A 14175-nucleotide genomic window follows, 5' to 3' on the forward strand; every position below is an offset into this window, starting at 1 on the left:
GCAGCAGCTTGTGTCTGTGTGCGAGTCTGTGCATGTAAAGCTGCACATGTGAACTTGGCACGGATTTCACTGCGCGCTGGTCTTTGTCCGCTGGAATGTGACCCTAGGTTCATTAAGGAAGTCTTCCCGCTGGGCCCGTCTGCGGTCCAGGATGACGCTGAACGGGTGTTTCTCCCAAACTCCCTCCACCGCAGTATTTTCCAGGCGGTGCAGACAAGTGAGGTTTAACCACCGGGCAGCGTGAAGGACGCTGGTCGTTCTTCAGTAAACTTCACATCCTGAAACTGGACGAGCAAACATTGAGCGTAGATTCCCACAGACTGAGGGCGTCGCGTAAGAGCAAACACAAGTCGCTCACAGGGGAAAGAAATCAGTTCTCTGGCTGTGGGGATTTTAATCACTGCAAAAGTAATATTTAAAGTAATTTTCCTGTACTTCAAGATTCTAAAGATTTCAAAAAAACACTGCCTTGCTCTCTTCTCTCTCTCAGCGTCGGACCGAGGCCGCGAGAAGAACGGGAAACTGCGACCAAAGAGCGAAGGCTTCGAGTTGTACAACAACTCGGTGCAGAACGGCTCCCCGGAGTCTCCGCAGGCCGGCTGGGACTCTTACCCCGAACCAAAGAAGATGAGCAGCGAGGACCGGCTCCTGAAGAACCGCGCCGACCACCGCTCCAGCCCCAACGTAGCCAGTAAGACACAGATCCCAGTGTCATACACTTCAGCCATTGTCCGTTGTTTAAGCCTGAGAACGGCAACAACTTGAAATGTCTTTGTCTCTGGCTTTAAACACAGTTATCAGTTCATTTGACCAGTTTAATTCTGTGTTGGTAAATTAGCTTGTTTTTAGCCATGATGAGATTTATGAAAATTGTTAAACAAGTCATTGACATGTGTAGTTATGGAAAGAGGAAGACAAACTAAAAGTGCACTGGTGTTATTCTTTAACAACTGTGGAAAAACACTGAGTTTTTAAGCCTTTCACTGAAATGTGGTTTGAATCAGAACTGCTGTCGCCACCCTTTTTGATGAAATGTAAAAGTTCTCTCTCCGTCCTCCTGCTTCTTCAGATCAGAGCCAGAGTCCTGCAGGCAAGGCCGTGTACCCCGGAGGCCCCGGCACCAAGATCACCTCCGTCTCCACCGGGAACCTGTGTGCAGACGTAAGTAACCGCTGGACTGAGGCCGGTGGCGTCTCAATGAGGAATGTTCTATCTATGTGACTGTAGAGTGACACGAACACTCGAGGACCCACAGTATCTAGACCAGCCGTGAGAAATAATCTGTTGTGTGGTTTTATTCCCCAGGATGACCCCTCCCCTCCCCATCCAGAGGCCTACCCCATCCCCACCCAGACCTACCCCAGGGAGTACTTCACCATCCCGGCCTCCAAGAGCCAGGATCGGGTGGTGGGTCCCGGGCCGGGGCCGCCACAGCACTGGCAGGGCATGGAGGACAGAGAACGCCTCCCTGTGGTGGAGAACATCCACAACAGCATGCAGGTAGAGCAGCATCCAGATGAAACCACTACTTGTATATGATCAGATCATAGCTGGATCATAAAATGTTTAATTTAGAGAGTTTAGAAAAGTAAATAGCATAAGCGTCTGTATTATTTTTTACGTGGTTGTTTGTTTATTGTATAATTCTTCCGATTTCCTGGGCCTCAAGCTTTTCTGAACTAAACTAAACATCTTGGAGAAATAAGAGAAAGTTGAAAAAGCTCAACTCCCTTCTCGTCTTCATCTCCTCCTTCTCATTTTCCCTCTCCCTCTTTCCTTCCATTAATCTTTCTCTCCGTGTCTCCTCAGCGGGTCAACCACTCTCAGGAGGAGCTGTACCCTCCACCAGGAGGCCTGAGGCCAGACGAGCGCATGCAGCCACACTACCAGCAGGAGTACCAGCTCCGGGATATGGACTACCAGCACAGAGACGTGGACTACCAGCGAGGTCCACCAGGAGGTGAGAACCACTGAAAGAGGAAACTCCGGAGTTTAGAGAAGGGACGACAGAGATTAGAGGATGAACAGGCAGATTATGTGAGAGCTTAGTGCTCGACAACATCCAAATGTTTCAATAAATGTAATAACATTTGATATTGTTGGTGTTTTTATATTTTGCATTAGTTGCAAATGGGATAATTGCCAATTAGAGGACATGCAGAGGCAATGTTTCATTACTGAGTCAAAGACTAGGAATCATACAAGGGCCTGAATCGACCTGAGTTAAAGGAGCTTGTTTTAAAGAAGGAACCTTGTAGTGTCCTCGTATCTGCACGTGAGCACTGACGTTGTTCCTCTGTGTCCTCAGGTATGATGCCTCCTGACCACTGGGCCCCTCAGCCTCAGGTGTCCTCCTCGTTGGAGTCTTCCACCTCCAGCCAGGAGCACCTCAACTTCTCAGCCTCCTCCTCCTCTTCCAACAAGAACCCGAACCAGAAGACCGGGCCGGGCCGATGGAAGACACCCAACGCCCCGCAGGCATTGCAGCCGCACCCGGCTCAGACGCCCTCACGCTCCGACCTGCCCCCTCCCCCTCCTCCGCCGCCGGCCCCTTACCCCGAAGTGTACGACCCGTACGACCCTCAGCCCGAACTGCCGCTCCCACCGCCGCCCGCTGCTATCTCCCCCGCGGCCGCTCAGCAGGCGGCCGACCGCAAGAAGCGTGAGGAGCAGCAGCGGTGGTATGAGAAGGAAAAAGCTCGGCTGGAGGAGGAGAGGTACCACAGCACAAACTGACACCATTAACACAAAATGTCACCAAACACAGTCTGTTGTAGAGATGATGCTAACGATGATGATGATGATGTTTATTTCCCAGGGAGAGGAAGAGGAGGGAGCAGGAGAGGAAGCTGGGTCAGATCCGGGCCAACCCCATCATGCCTGTCCAGCCTCACAACAACGGAGGGTCCATGCCTCCTCCTCACCACCAGCCCTCTATGGCACCTGTGGCCCAACCTCAACCCTACCTGCCCCCCCAGCCCCAACCTCCACCTCCTCCCGCCAGACCGGAGAAGCTGGCCAGTCTGCCACGGTCGGCTGTTCCCCCGCCTGCCAGCGCCTCCCACCCCGCCGGTAACACGCTTCGTTCAGACCCTTCCTCAAACACACAAACACACAATCATCTTATATCTACCTTAATAACAAACTGTTGTGTAACTGTAGGAATGGACACAGTGATCAGGGAGCTCCTGCCGCAGCAGCAGCCGCGCACCATCGAGCGGCGAGACCTGCAGTACATCACCATCAGTAAGGAGGAGCTGTCCACCAGCGACAGTCTGTCTCCGGACCCCTGGAAGAGAGACGCCCGCGAGAAGGCAGAGAAACAGCAGCAGCTCCACATAGTGGACCTGCTGGACAAGGAGATCCAGGACCTGCAGGTGAGCCCGGATGAAAATATGTTTTATGCCAAAATATCTCCAATATTTTGTTTTCTGCCTCAAAATAATTTTGGGTTAATGGTTGGAAAATGTTATTTTCCAGGCGAAGCCGGAGCGGACGGCGGAGGAGAGCGACCGCCTCAGGAAGCTGATGCTGGAGTGGCAGTTCCAGAAACGACTGCAGGAGTCCAACCAGAGCGACGAAGACGACGAGGAGGAGGACGACGAGGACGTGGACACCATGATGATCATGCAGAGGCTGGAGGCCGAGAAGAGAGCCAGGGTGAGACGGGTGGTGCAGGTGGAGGAAGGGGAAGGGAGCGACTGGTGGAGAGAGGAGGAGAAAGTTTATGTGAAGGATTTTCTGGCAGAAATCGAGTCTCTGGGGGGGGGGGGGGGGGGGCAGACAGAGCTGTCTTTCAAAAGCTGGAAGTGGAAGTGGATTCCTCTGTGGCAGCGCTCCCTCTATGAATGATCTGCAATGTGCTTCTGCAACATGCTTCTGTCATCGCTTCGCCATGCTGAGCTGCTTAAACCTGATTGGCTGGAGGGGTGGATGGGGCGGGGGGGTTGTTAATGCTGCATTTGCATCATATGGTTGAATTATTGTTTTAAACATTGAAATATCAGGCAGAAAATCAAACATTGAAGGAAATGGTTTGTTTCCTTCTGAGCTGAACTTTTGTTTAAATTGGTGAAAATTATATTTTTTATTAATTTTCCTTATGATGCAAATGCAGGATAAATGTTGCAAAGCAAGAACGAGCCATGACCTCAACGTCTATTCAAATTCAAATCAGCTCACGCAGAAAAACAATGTTTACTTTACTGTTTATCCTCCTTCTCCCTTTTCTAATTCTCTCTTACTCCTCAGTTTCTCCTTCCTCTTCCCTCCTTTTATTTGTCAGATTATTTTTATCCTCCACACTGTACCTTTCAGTATTCGGGTAACCTCTTTCCTCCTTCCTCCCTCCTTATCTCCTTATCTCCTTCCCTCTCTCACTCTTAAATCTCTTCTTCTTCTTCTTCAGCAGCAGACTGCTGTCCCAGCTATCTCTGTTCTAGACTTGGTATGTTCTTCCTGTTAATGACGGGTATCCTCCCCTTGCCCTTACATCACTTCCTGTTTTCTGTCTGGGCTGTGCACCTGCCCGTGTTTCCTCTCTGTCCCCCCTACCCCCACCCCACCCCACCCATCTGGACTATTGTCGTTGTTTCATGAGGGGGAGGGGGTCCGTGCTGGAAGCCGGAGGCTGGACTGAGCCATGATTAGCTCCAGAGCAGTCGGTCATTGAGACGCCGTCCTGGGATGCTTGTTGTTGTTTGGCTGAGGGAAGCCGTCCATCTCTTTGTCCACTCAAAACAACTGCTGGGGGGGGGGGGGGGGGGGAAGCTGCTGCTGACAGGCATTAAAACACTGGTGCTTCACCAGATCGTGAAAACAAACCCACGCTTAGAGAAGCAGAGCGGAGGTGTTAGCAGAGACGTTTTGAGTGCATACTGAGGTGGCTCCTGCATGGCTGAATTCATCACATGGGGGGGGGGCAGGTTGAAGTCTGTGCATGAGTCCTGTGGTCCACTCATCCATCCATCATCCATCCATCATCCATCCATCATCCATCCATCTGTGTGTGACCAGCTGAGCCTCTACATTTAAGAAATACAGGCTGAGCTCTTATTTAATTTTTATAAAATCAAGAGCGTCTGAAGTGGCTGAAAATAGTTTGTTGTTGTTTTTGCACTCTGCCGTCTTCTGGTTGCTGCTGTTGCATGTTGTTCTTGCATGATTTGCAGTGTGCTCGAGTGTGTGTGTGTGTGTCTGTGCTACATGTTTGCAGTGCACACTGCTCCTCCCCTCTGGAGCTGTCCTGTTAAACAAATCAAACCACTTCCCATTAAACACATGTTAGTGAACATTCGCGTCGGAGCAGTTAAACACATGTGGATGTGTATTTCAGGGTTTGTGTATGAATGACACACAATTCATGTTGTACTAACTGTTTTCTTGTTTGCATGTGTGTCCCTCCCCGTTTGGCCCGTTCTTGTGTGTGTCTGTGTTTGTGTGTCTGTGTGTGCACGTCATCAGTTGCAGGACGAGGAGCGGCGGCGTAAGCAGCAGCTGGAGGAGATCCGTAAGCGGGAGGCGGACGAGCGAGTGAAGCAGGAGGAGGAGAGGATGTGGAGGGAGGAGGAGCGAGCCAAACGAGAGGCCGAGGAAAAGGTCGGTGTCTCTCCGTCCAACGTTCGATTCCTCGAATTCAGACTCTATGGAAAAAGAGCGACAGTTTCTTATTGATAGAAGTTTGTTAGGATAATTAGGTGGAAAGTTGAAAAAAGTCGAAGTCAGTTTAAATGGTTTGAGGTGAAAAAAAAGGTATAAATCTGTTAATATAGTTAAACCAATAATTACTTATTACCTGATAATAAAAACATTTATCAAATAACATTTATAAGAACTACACCGTGGCTTTGGGAAGTTCACAGATGGAATTAACAGTCAAAAATAAGTGAAGGTGATTGAATGTTTTCCTTTGTCGAGGTTATTTGGTAAATATGATATTTTATTTAGTAGAGACATCATGTTCTTAGACTATTTATCTATTATCTATATAACACAGATCTTTAATCAACCGGTGGTCTGATCTGGTGTCCACTCATCCATCTGTGTGTTAAACATACTCCCTGTTTGATTTATCATCCTGTTGTTTCACCATCATGATGTAGTTGTGGTGCGTTTGTTCTGTGAGCCGCTCGAACCTCATCAGTCCACTGGTTGTTTTAAAAATCTAATCTCACTGAATCTTAATCCCTGTTGTTCCTCTTGTCACCACAAGAGACTCATCTACTTAAAATTATACTCTGAAATATAAACAATATTAAATATCATCACAGAAAGTGTCTCATAAAGTAAATGTTCAGTTTAATTCTGTATTTGTTGTAACCTCATTTTTTTTTGAGACAGATACAGTTTTTTTTATGCTGTAATGAATGTTGTTTATATATATTATTATGTATTCTGATGCTGTTTATTGTGAATATGTCCAGTTGCATGTCCTCACCCCCCCACCCTATGTGACGTGTTGCCGTGTCATGTGTCGTGCTCCCACCTCCTGAAGCATGGGACTCCCATTGTGTTGTGGTCGTTGTCGGTGTTTGTCAGGAAGTTATCTTCAGTTGTTATTTTAAATGTTTATTTAGGGACCAGTTATGATTTTGTGAGGTTTTTTATTTACTTATATTTTACTTTACTTTATTATTTTGTCGCCATGTCCATCCAGCATCGCATCAGACATGTTTAGGGAATGCTGCCAACCCCCCTCCCCCCCACCACTGTTCCCAATATCCTTTATATCCACAGACACACACACACATAAATCTAAACCCACCCACCTGCCTCATACTCCAGCCATCCATACTGTACATGATCAGAGACCCACTCATTCAAACCCACGCACCCACTAATCCCTCCCAGTTTCTTCAGATTCCTACTGGGCCGCTCCCACCACCACCACAGCTCCAGGGAGCTTTCTGTGGCTGCGTCCTTTAGAGGCGATCAGGGTGAGGACGTTCGACTCCGTGAGGATTAATCTCACATCAGACGCATGGAGGTTGAGCACATGTGACCCGGCGCCGCTGGTCCGGCTCCAATCCCAGAATCCAGACACATTCCTGCAGCGTAGATTCATGGGTAACATCTCAGTGGGAGATACCAGAGCTCAGGGTGGGCAGCTCCAGTCGAACAGCCACAGACCATGTAGTGTACACCGAGGATTCACAGGAAACCACACTCACATATGGAGACGTACACATGGTTTCACCGAGCGGGGGGGGGGGGGGGGGTGGTTGAGGACACGGTGGTCTGAGGACTTGAGGAGGATCAGTGAGATCAGGTTCTTCATACAGAGGGTATTAGGTTTTCTCAGGTCGTGGATTCCAGAGTAGTTTCATATTTTAGTTTGTGATGAATTCTTATTCCCAGTGTTGATCCTGGTGTTTATAGATCAGTTTATCAAGTGTTGGAGAACTCGTTCGGGCTCGGGGCATCGTTTAGTTTTTTATAGTCTTTACTCATGAATTGATTTTTTTATTCCGTATTTAATTGATTCCTTAAAAGAAGAAAAACACTCGGCTGAGTCCGGTGGTATGGAAACCACATGTGGATCAAGCAGATGTGGTTTTGGTTTCCAGAGCTGCCTCCTCTCACGAGCCAGAGAAATAAATCCATCACATCACAAAGACAAACTTTAAATTATTTTTTGTTGCACAGTTGTTCAAACACATTCATAGATGCAACAATTAATCAATTACATTCATAATAATGATTTAAATTAAAGAACAGATTAACAATTAACAATCAAAAACAAACTCATTAATTAAATGAAAAGAACACCTAACACGATAAATCATATAATGTATTAAGTATAAACCTGAATATACCACGATAAATAAATGAATAGCATTAATATGGTATTATACATACTCTAACACATTGATTAATTGTAGAATTCATAGTTTTAATCGTAACTTTTAAATCTAATGAGTAAATGATGCCCCGGCTCGATGACTCGTGTAGGTCAGCTCTGATTGGTCGACACGGTGGACAGGTCAGTTAGATCAGGAGTGTGAGCGGATGCAGGAGATGACGTGTGGTCGTGCTGTAGTTGCCCCCAGTCGTAGGAAGCAGCTGATTAGTCAGTTGGTGTCCACTGCTGAGGCGCGAGCCAATGAGAGCGGAGCGTACTAACAGGTTGTCCCTCCCCTAGAGGAGACAGGAGACGGAGTACTACAGTCGCCTGGAGGCGGAGCGGCGCCGGCAGCACGACGAGGCCGAGAGGAAGCTGCTGACGCCCGACGACCCGGCCGGTCTGTATCGGCCCCCGCTGCCCCGGGACTACCAGCAACCCGCCCCCAACAACCCTACTAACAACCCCCCGCCCCCCCCACAGAGAAACACCTCCTACCTCAAAACCCAGGTCGCCTCCCCCGACACGCTCTACACCGCCACGTTCGTCTCCTACGAAGGCGACGAGGAGGAAGAGGAAGAAGGCAAGGAAGCCCCCCGAGCAGGGCGTGGCGGCGGCGGGCACTTGGGTCAGGCGAAGCTGTCGGCGACCCGGAAGTCTTATGGCGACCTCCCGGCCTCCGCCTCACCCAACCACAGCAGGCCCCAGCCGCCGCCCACTGCACGCAAGCCCCGCCCTCTTTCTGACGGCATCTTCCTGTCTAGCTCGTTCCAGCCGCCAGTCAACAACTCCAACAGTACAGGCCCCCCCCTTCCTGCCAAACCCAGCTCCGTGCCCCCGGGGGGCTTTAAAGGTAGACGCCGAGAGAGGAGGGAGGAGTCAGGCTCGCCACAGCGCCCTCTACAGCTCCCACACCTCCCTCTCATTCACTCACCTCTTCATTTACTCCTTCATGGTGTCGTGCTAGTTTGTGTTTCCAGTAGAGAGGTGTTCTGTCTCTTCATTTCCAACGTCTACTTTTTTTCCAACCTTTTTAAATGTTCGTCCAAATTTATGATTTTTTTTTTTATTTTTCCAAATTTCTCCCGTCAATCAGTCATTTCCTGTTTGTTTTTATATATGTGGAAATTTCCCTCCCTCTCCTCCAGTGAATCAGAATTTGTTTTGTATTTTCCATGTTTAGTTCGAACTCCTCGTCCCCAGTAAATTATTTCTTCCTTCAATCACCCCCCCCCACCCCCCCTTTCGATCAGCACTAGCGAACAGAAAAAAGCAATCGATAATCACGCCACCGATTTTTGCTGCAGATTGAGACCCATCAGAGCCAATCATAGTACTGTTGGTGTTGTCGCTCGCCGCCTCCTTTGTGTCTGGTTGGTTGCTGCTTGGGACAGGGGGCGTGGCCAGCCGCCTGCCGGCCCCCTTCCTGCCCCGTGGCTCTGCTTAGCGGTGTTGGCTTTAAAGGGAAGGAGACACAACCGTTTGGCTTCTTCACATCCATCCAATCAGCTCATCTCAACAACATCAACGCACAACGGCTTCGTCTTTGTCTGTGGTCGATTTAAAGACTCAACCAGTCAAACCACAGCGCCCCCTAGAGGTTTCAAAAGTCTATTTTATCTTTATCTTATTTCATTAGTGTCATTTCAGGATATGAATCTTTTTCTCAGAAAGTCTCAACACCAGAGGCTCGAAATCTAAATGTCATAAAAGTTTCAATCATTGCAATAAGCTGTTTGAATTATATCTAGATTCTCTCACATTAAATTAAATCTCCAAGTTGAAGTGTCTGTAGAACCAAATATTAATAAGTTTAAAACAACGCAGGCGTCAGATTTCGGATCAAATTAATATTATTGTTCATGTTTTTTTGATTTCATCCAGTTCTTAATTTAAGTCAAAATTTCGTACTTTTCTTATCTGAATTCTCATCAGGACGTTTTCTAGTAATCAGCTAATATTTTAAAATGTTTGCTTCGTTATTAAAATGATTTTTTTTGGGGTAATTGGTGTAGAAATTTAATAAAAGCTGGAACAGGAATATTAAATAACAGATTAGTGTCGACCTGTAAACATGAGACAAGTTTGATCGTCCACAGACAAACAAAGCTTTTAATGCAGCACAATCTGAACGTCATCACTTCCTGAGGTCCAGGAAACCAGCTGCCTGCACTTTCAAAATAAAACTCTCACTACCTCTGATGCTTATCTAACTTTTTAAACCCCCCCCCCAGGACCTCGTGAGACCTTCTGTGTTGCATTTCACTCAAATTCATTGAAAAATTTTAAATGAACACATCCCACTAACAGCCCACTAGGTTCCCACCCCCCCCACCCACCAATCCTACCCCCCTCCTGCAGAACAATCTGCATGTCCCCCCCCCCCCCACACACACACACATCATGCCCACTGCACTCTGGCTGCCAGCAGCACCCCCCAGTAACCGGCTTGTTGTCTATTGCTTTTCACTGACTGTGCGACGCTGCACTCGCTCTTTGTGTTTCTTTCTTTTTACTTTTGTCTCTGTTGGTTCGTCTGTTACTTTTCCTCCTGAGATCATTTTTCTCTTTGTGTTGTCTCGTCTCCTCTCGGCTCTGTCAGCTGATCCTTCTCGTGTCTCTGCTGTCTAACGCTGCAGCTTTACTAAAACCTTCCCAGTACTCCCACAGGGCAGCGCGGCAGGTTCAGGTGACCGACCCCCGGGTCACCTGAGGCTCCCCTCTGACGTGCTCTGAATCAAACATGTTTTCAATGAATGTGATGTTGCTCAGCTGGCGGCTCCACAAAGCTCGGGTCGGACTTTAATAACCAAAACGTGGCTTCTTCTGGAAACAGAGAGGTTTTTATAATCGGGATAAAACCACAAGAAAAGCAGAAATGAAGCCAGTTCGCCTCAGAAGGTGAAGGAACTGGAGAATTCAATTATCCCCAGAGATGAACGTTTCTAAGATAAACACTGTCTGAACGTCCTCTGGCCTCTGAGAGAACTCGACCAGAGGCGAAGACAAACAGTCGCAGCCTCTGAGAGAAACCTGAAAAGCCAGTGGACGACTTTTTAGTGAATCTGAAGAATTTATTTCGATGGCCGTGCCAGAAGGATATAGTTTTCCATCTCTGCCGGCTGCACAGAGGAATGTGACCGACCTCGAACGTTTGTTTCTCCGCGGTCACTTTGTTCTCTGCCGGTTTGTGCTCATGTGGTTTGATCCCGTCCCAAACTCCAGTTCAGATCTCGACTCTGTGAGATCCAGAGAGAGAGAGAGAGAGAGAGAGAGAGAGAGGAGCTGCCAGCTGGAAGAATCCATCTGGGTTCACACCCTGTCGCTGTGTCTCCGTCCGAACTGGAGCAGCTGATCAAACCAGAGCCGTTCAGACTGGAAGTTCAACTCCGGTCGTCTCCGGTCCAGAACCTGGAGTCTGGCCGGATTCGAACCTGTGATGTTTCTGTTTCCTCTCAGCCTGTCAGCGCTGCACCGGGAAGAGTCTGCAGGTTTTATTCAGTCAGTTTGAAACGTGAAGCTCTTCCTTCTCTCTGGTGGAAGTTGTGTTGAAGTTAAACTCTTCACTGAAGAACACGACTCGAACCGGGGGGGGGGGGGGGAACTGTTCTGTCGTGGTGAACTTCTGCAGACTCTTCGGTGAATCGGTTTTAAAGTCTGAGGACGAATCTGTTTGGTCTCTGCTCCAGTTTGGTGAAGACGCGGTGACGCATGAGCAAAGTGATTAACGTCTACTCTGGGGTCAAAGGTCGAGGTCACCTCCTTCACTGTTAAATGAGCCCTGTGGTAAGAACATGTACGTTTGGCTTTTCACTCAAAGCTGTGAATGACTTTATCAAAGTAAGAGCACAGCTCCTCAGCAGTGAAGGCCTCTGACCTCGGCCTCCGACCCGACCCGTCCACAGACCACCTGCTGCTCTGATTGGCTCCTCGGACGCTTTCTAACGCTTTCTTCTTTCTCCTGTCGGCTCGCTGCTTGAGTTTCATCAGATCTGATGGTTTCTGCCTAACGCTCGTCCACAACTTGCCCCCTTCCTTCCTTCCTTCCTTCCTTCCTTCCTTCCTTCCTTCCTTCCTTCCTTCCCTCCTTCTGCTTAGGCTGGTCTGTGGGAAATAAAGTGAACCTGAGAATCTGCTGGGTACCTGTGACCGAAACCATTTATTAATTAAATCTTCAAGCCTCAGATTGAACAGTTTTGATAAAAGTACCTGGTCGTCCGTCACCCAGCAGCCTCTCCATCAGGTGTTTACTGGAAACCAGTGTGTGAACGATGCTGACTGGTGTTTCTCTGCTGTCTGTCTGTGTCTGCGGATCCTGAACCTGGAACAGGATTCAACTCGTACACTGGAAACTCAGCAGGAGTTGTAGGATCGGGAGAAGTCTACAAGGACCCGCGAGACAAATGGGCAAAGAGGTGAGTGGGCGTTGTCTCCAGGTTTTTAACAGTGAGCCGGTTGACGAGGGAATCGAACACGTGACGGACGTTTAACTGGAAGATACAAATATGTCAGAATGAAAGAGGAACCGGACACGTAGAAGAAACGGACGACATTTCCCTGTTTTTGTGAAACTCTTTGTAGAAACTGTCTTGGTGAACCTGTGTGTGACACCGTGTGTGTGTCCCTGTGTGTGACACCGTGTGTGTCACTGTGTGTGTTGCAGTCAGGAGCAGGAGAACGCGATCCCCGGCAGCAACCCGGAGAGTATGACCTTCAAGGAGCGCCAGCGCCTCTTCTCTCAGGGGAAGGAAGTTTCCAACAAGGTCAAGGCGTCGCGCAAACTCATGGAGCTGGAGAACGAGCTCAACACCAAGTAGACCCCCCCCCCCACACACACCCACCCCCACCCCCACACCCCCCCCCCCCTCAGCCTCCCAGCGCCACCTTAACACCAGCGTCTCCACCGGAACGTTAAGGTGCTTCTGGGACGATGAAGACAGAATGACCCCCCCCCCCCCCCCCCCCCATTTTTACTCTTTTTATTTGAATCATCAGATGACTGGACGGTTTCTCGACGTAGCTTCATCGTTGCAATAGAAGAGACGTTTAAAATCCCCCCCCCCTCGTTACGGTCTGTCAAGGATGTATAATGATGAAGCACTGTAAAAAAGTTTTAATTATATCTAGTGAGAATTTGGGGGATATATTTTTGTTTGTAAAGTGGTTTTTGGGGCCGAGGGACAAAATGTTTATTCTCATTTTAACTTGTTTTGTTTGTTTTTTAAATAGCTAACTGAAATATGAACAATTTTATGGTATTTGTTTTATGCTCTTTTTTTTTTTTCTGCATCATTGTTTTCACACTTTTATTCCTTCTCGCCCGAAGCGGAGCTCCTCCTCCTCCTCCTCTTCATCATCATAATTATTATTTTTTTATTTTCTTGTTTTGTTTTTTTAAAAGATTAAATTCTCAGTGAGTGGAAACACTGTTATTTCATTCCGTAGCAAGAAAGCATGGGATTTTCCTTTAGTGATGTTTTAGATAAAACTCTGACGGATTCTCCGGAGAGGATTCTTAACGTGCACAACATTACTGTAAATATCTGGGTCCACGACTGTCTCACTCTTTTACTACTGTAGGAACCTGCCAGGCTTCTAAAGAACTGCTAAACTAATGTGATTCAACAGCGATTCGGCGACAGGAAGTCCAACAGGAAGTCCTTCCGTCTCGCAGCCGGACCGACTTCCTGCTGCTGGAGCTCAGTTTTCTTTTTTAAATGTTTCGCCCCAAAACCTTGAGGTGACTGTAATTTTTATTTTGTTTTTAAATCATCTTTTTCTTGCCGAGTTGTGTGAAATTAATTGGACTGATAATAAATTCAAGCCAGAAACAGGAACTCACTTTCACTCACAATGTGATTCATGTTGGTTTTCACGATAATAATAAAAAATAAATAAAAACAAAAAACAAAAAAAAAACTCTTTGATTCTTTTGCTCCTTTTGCTTTACAGATATTTATTTCAAACTCTGTGTGTGTGGGGGGGGGCACACTTGCACAAAGAAACTTGTTCTAACTATTAAATGTGTTTGAGACGTGGATCACACTCGTACGTCTGAACAGTTGTTTTCAGTCGTAGGATGTTTCGTGTTTTAAGTTGTGATTGTGACAAATATAAAGACACAAAGATATTCACCACCACAGCTGCTGATGTAGAAAAGAAACGCACCTCAAACATTGTTAGAACCAAACACCTGAAAGTTTGAAACCTTCCAGTGTCTCCACCCGGGTGTGGATTTATTAGATCTTCTCCAGGAGCCTCAGATTCTACACAAGAAAATAAGTTGCCTGTAAAAAAACACCACGTGTCACAGGAAATCGAACGTATGATGCCAC

At 47.6% G+C, this 14175-nt stretch overlaps 1 protein-coding gene across 16 annotated transcripts in view; it reads left to right on the top strand.

The window, feature by feature from the left end:
* The window catches only part of afdna (afadin, adherens junction formation factor a), a 68079-nt gene extending 54398 nt beyond the window's left edge, over positions 1–13681 (top strand). For 5 of the 16 annotated variants that reach the window (XM_062411669.1, XM_062411676.1, XM_062411678.1 and 2 more), the window contains 12 exons: positions 491–691; positions 1070–1161; positions 1306–1500; positions 1810–1960; positions 2309–2717; positions 2819–3072; positions 3163–3377; positions 3481–3660; positions 5464–5598; positions 8141–8693; positions 12171–12255; positions 12504–13681. In XM_062411669.1, the coding sequence (XP_062267653.1) occupies positions 491–691; positions 1070–1161; positions 1306–1500; positions 1810–1960; positions 2309–2717; positions 2819–3072; positions 3163–3377; positions 3481–3660; positions 5464–5598; positions 8141–8693; positions 12171–12255; positions 12504–12657 (2624 nt within the window). In that variant the 3' untranslated portion in view covers positions 12658–13681. Of the gene's footprint in view, positions 1–490; positions 692–1069; positions 1162–1305; positions 1501–1809; positions 1961–2308; positions 2718–2818; positions 3073–3162; positions 3378–3480; positions 3661–4408; positions 4448–5463; positions 5599–8140; positions 8694–12170; positions 12256–12503 lie in introns of all 16 variants that reach the window. The other 11 variants (XM_062411665.1, XM_062411668.1, XM_062411667.1 and 8 more) reach the window with 6 other exon arrangements.
* The last annotated feature ends 494 nt before the right edge of the window (positions 13682–14175 follow it).

The sequence above is a fragment of the Platichthys flesus genome, chromosome 18, assembly GCF_949316205.1.
Source record: "Platichthys flesus chromosome 18, fPlaFle2.1, whole genome shotgun sequence".
Classification (NCBI taxonomy): domain Eukaryota; kingdom Metazoa; phylum Chordata; class Actinopteri; order Pleuronectiformes; family Pleuronectidae; genus Platichthys; species Platichthys flesus.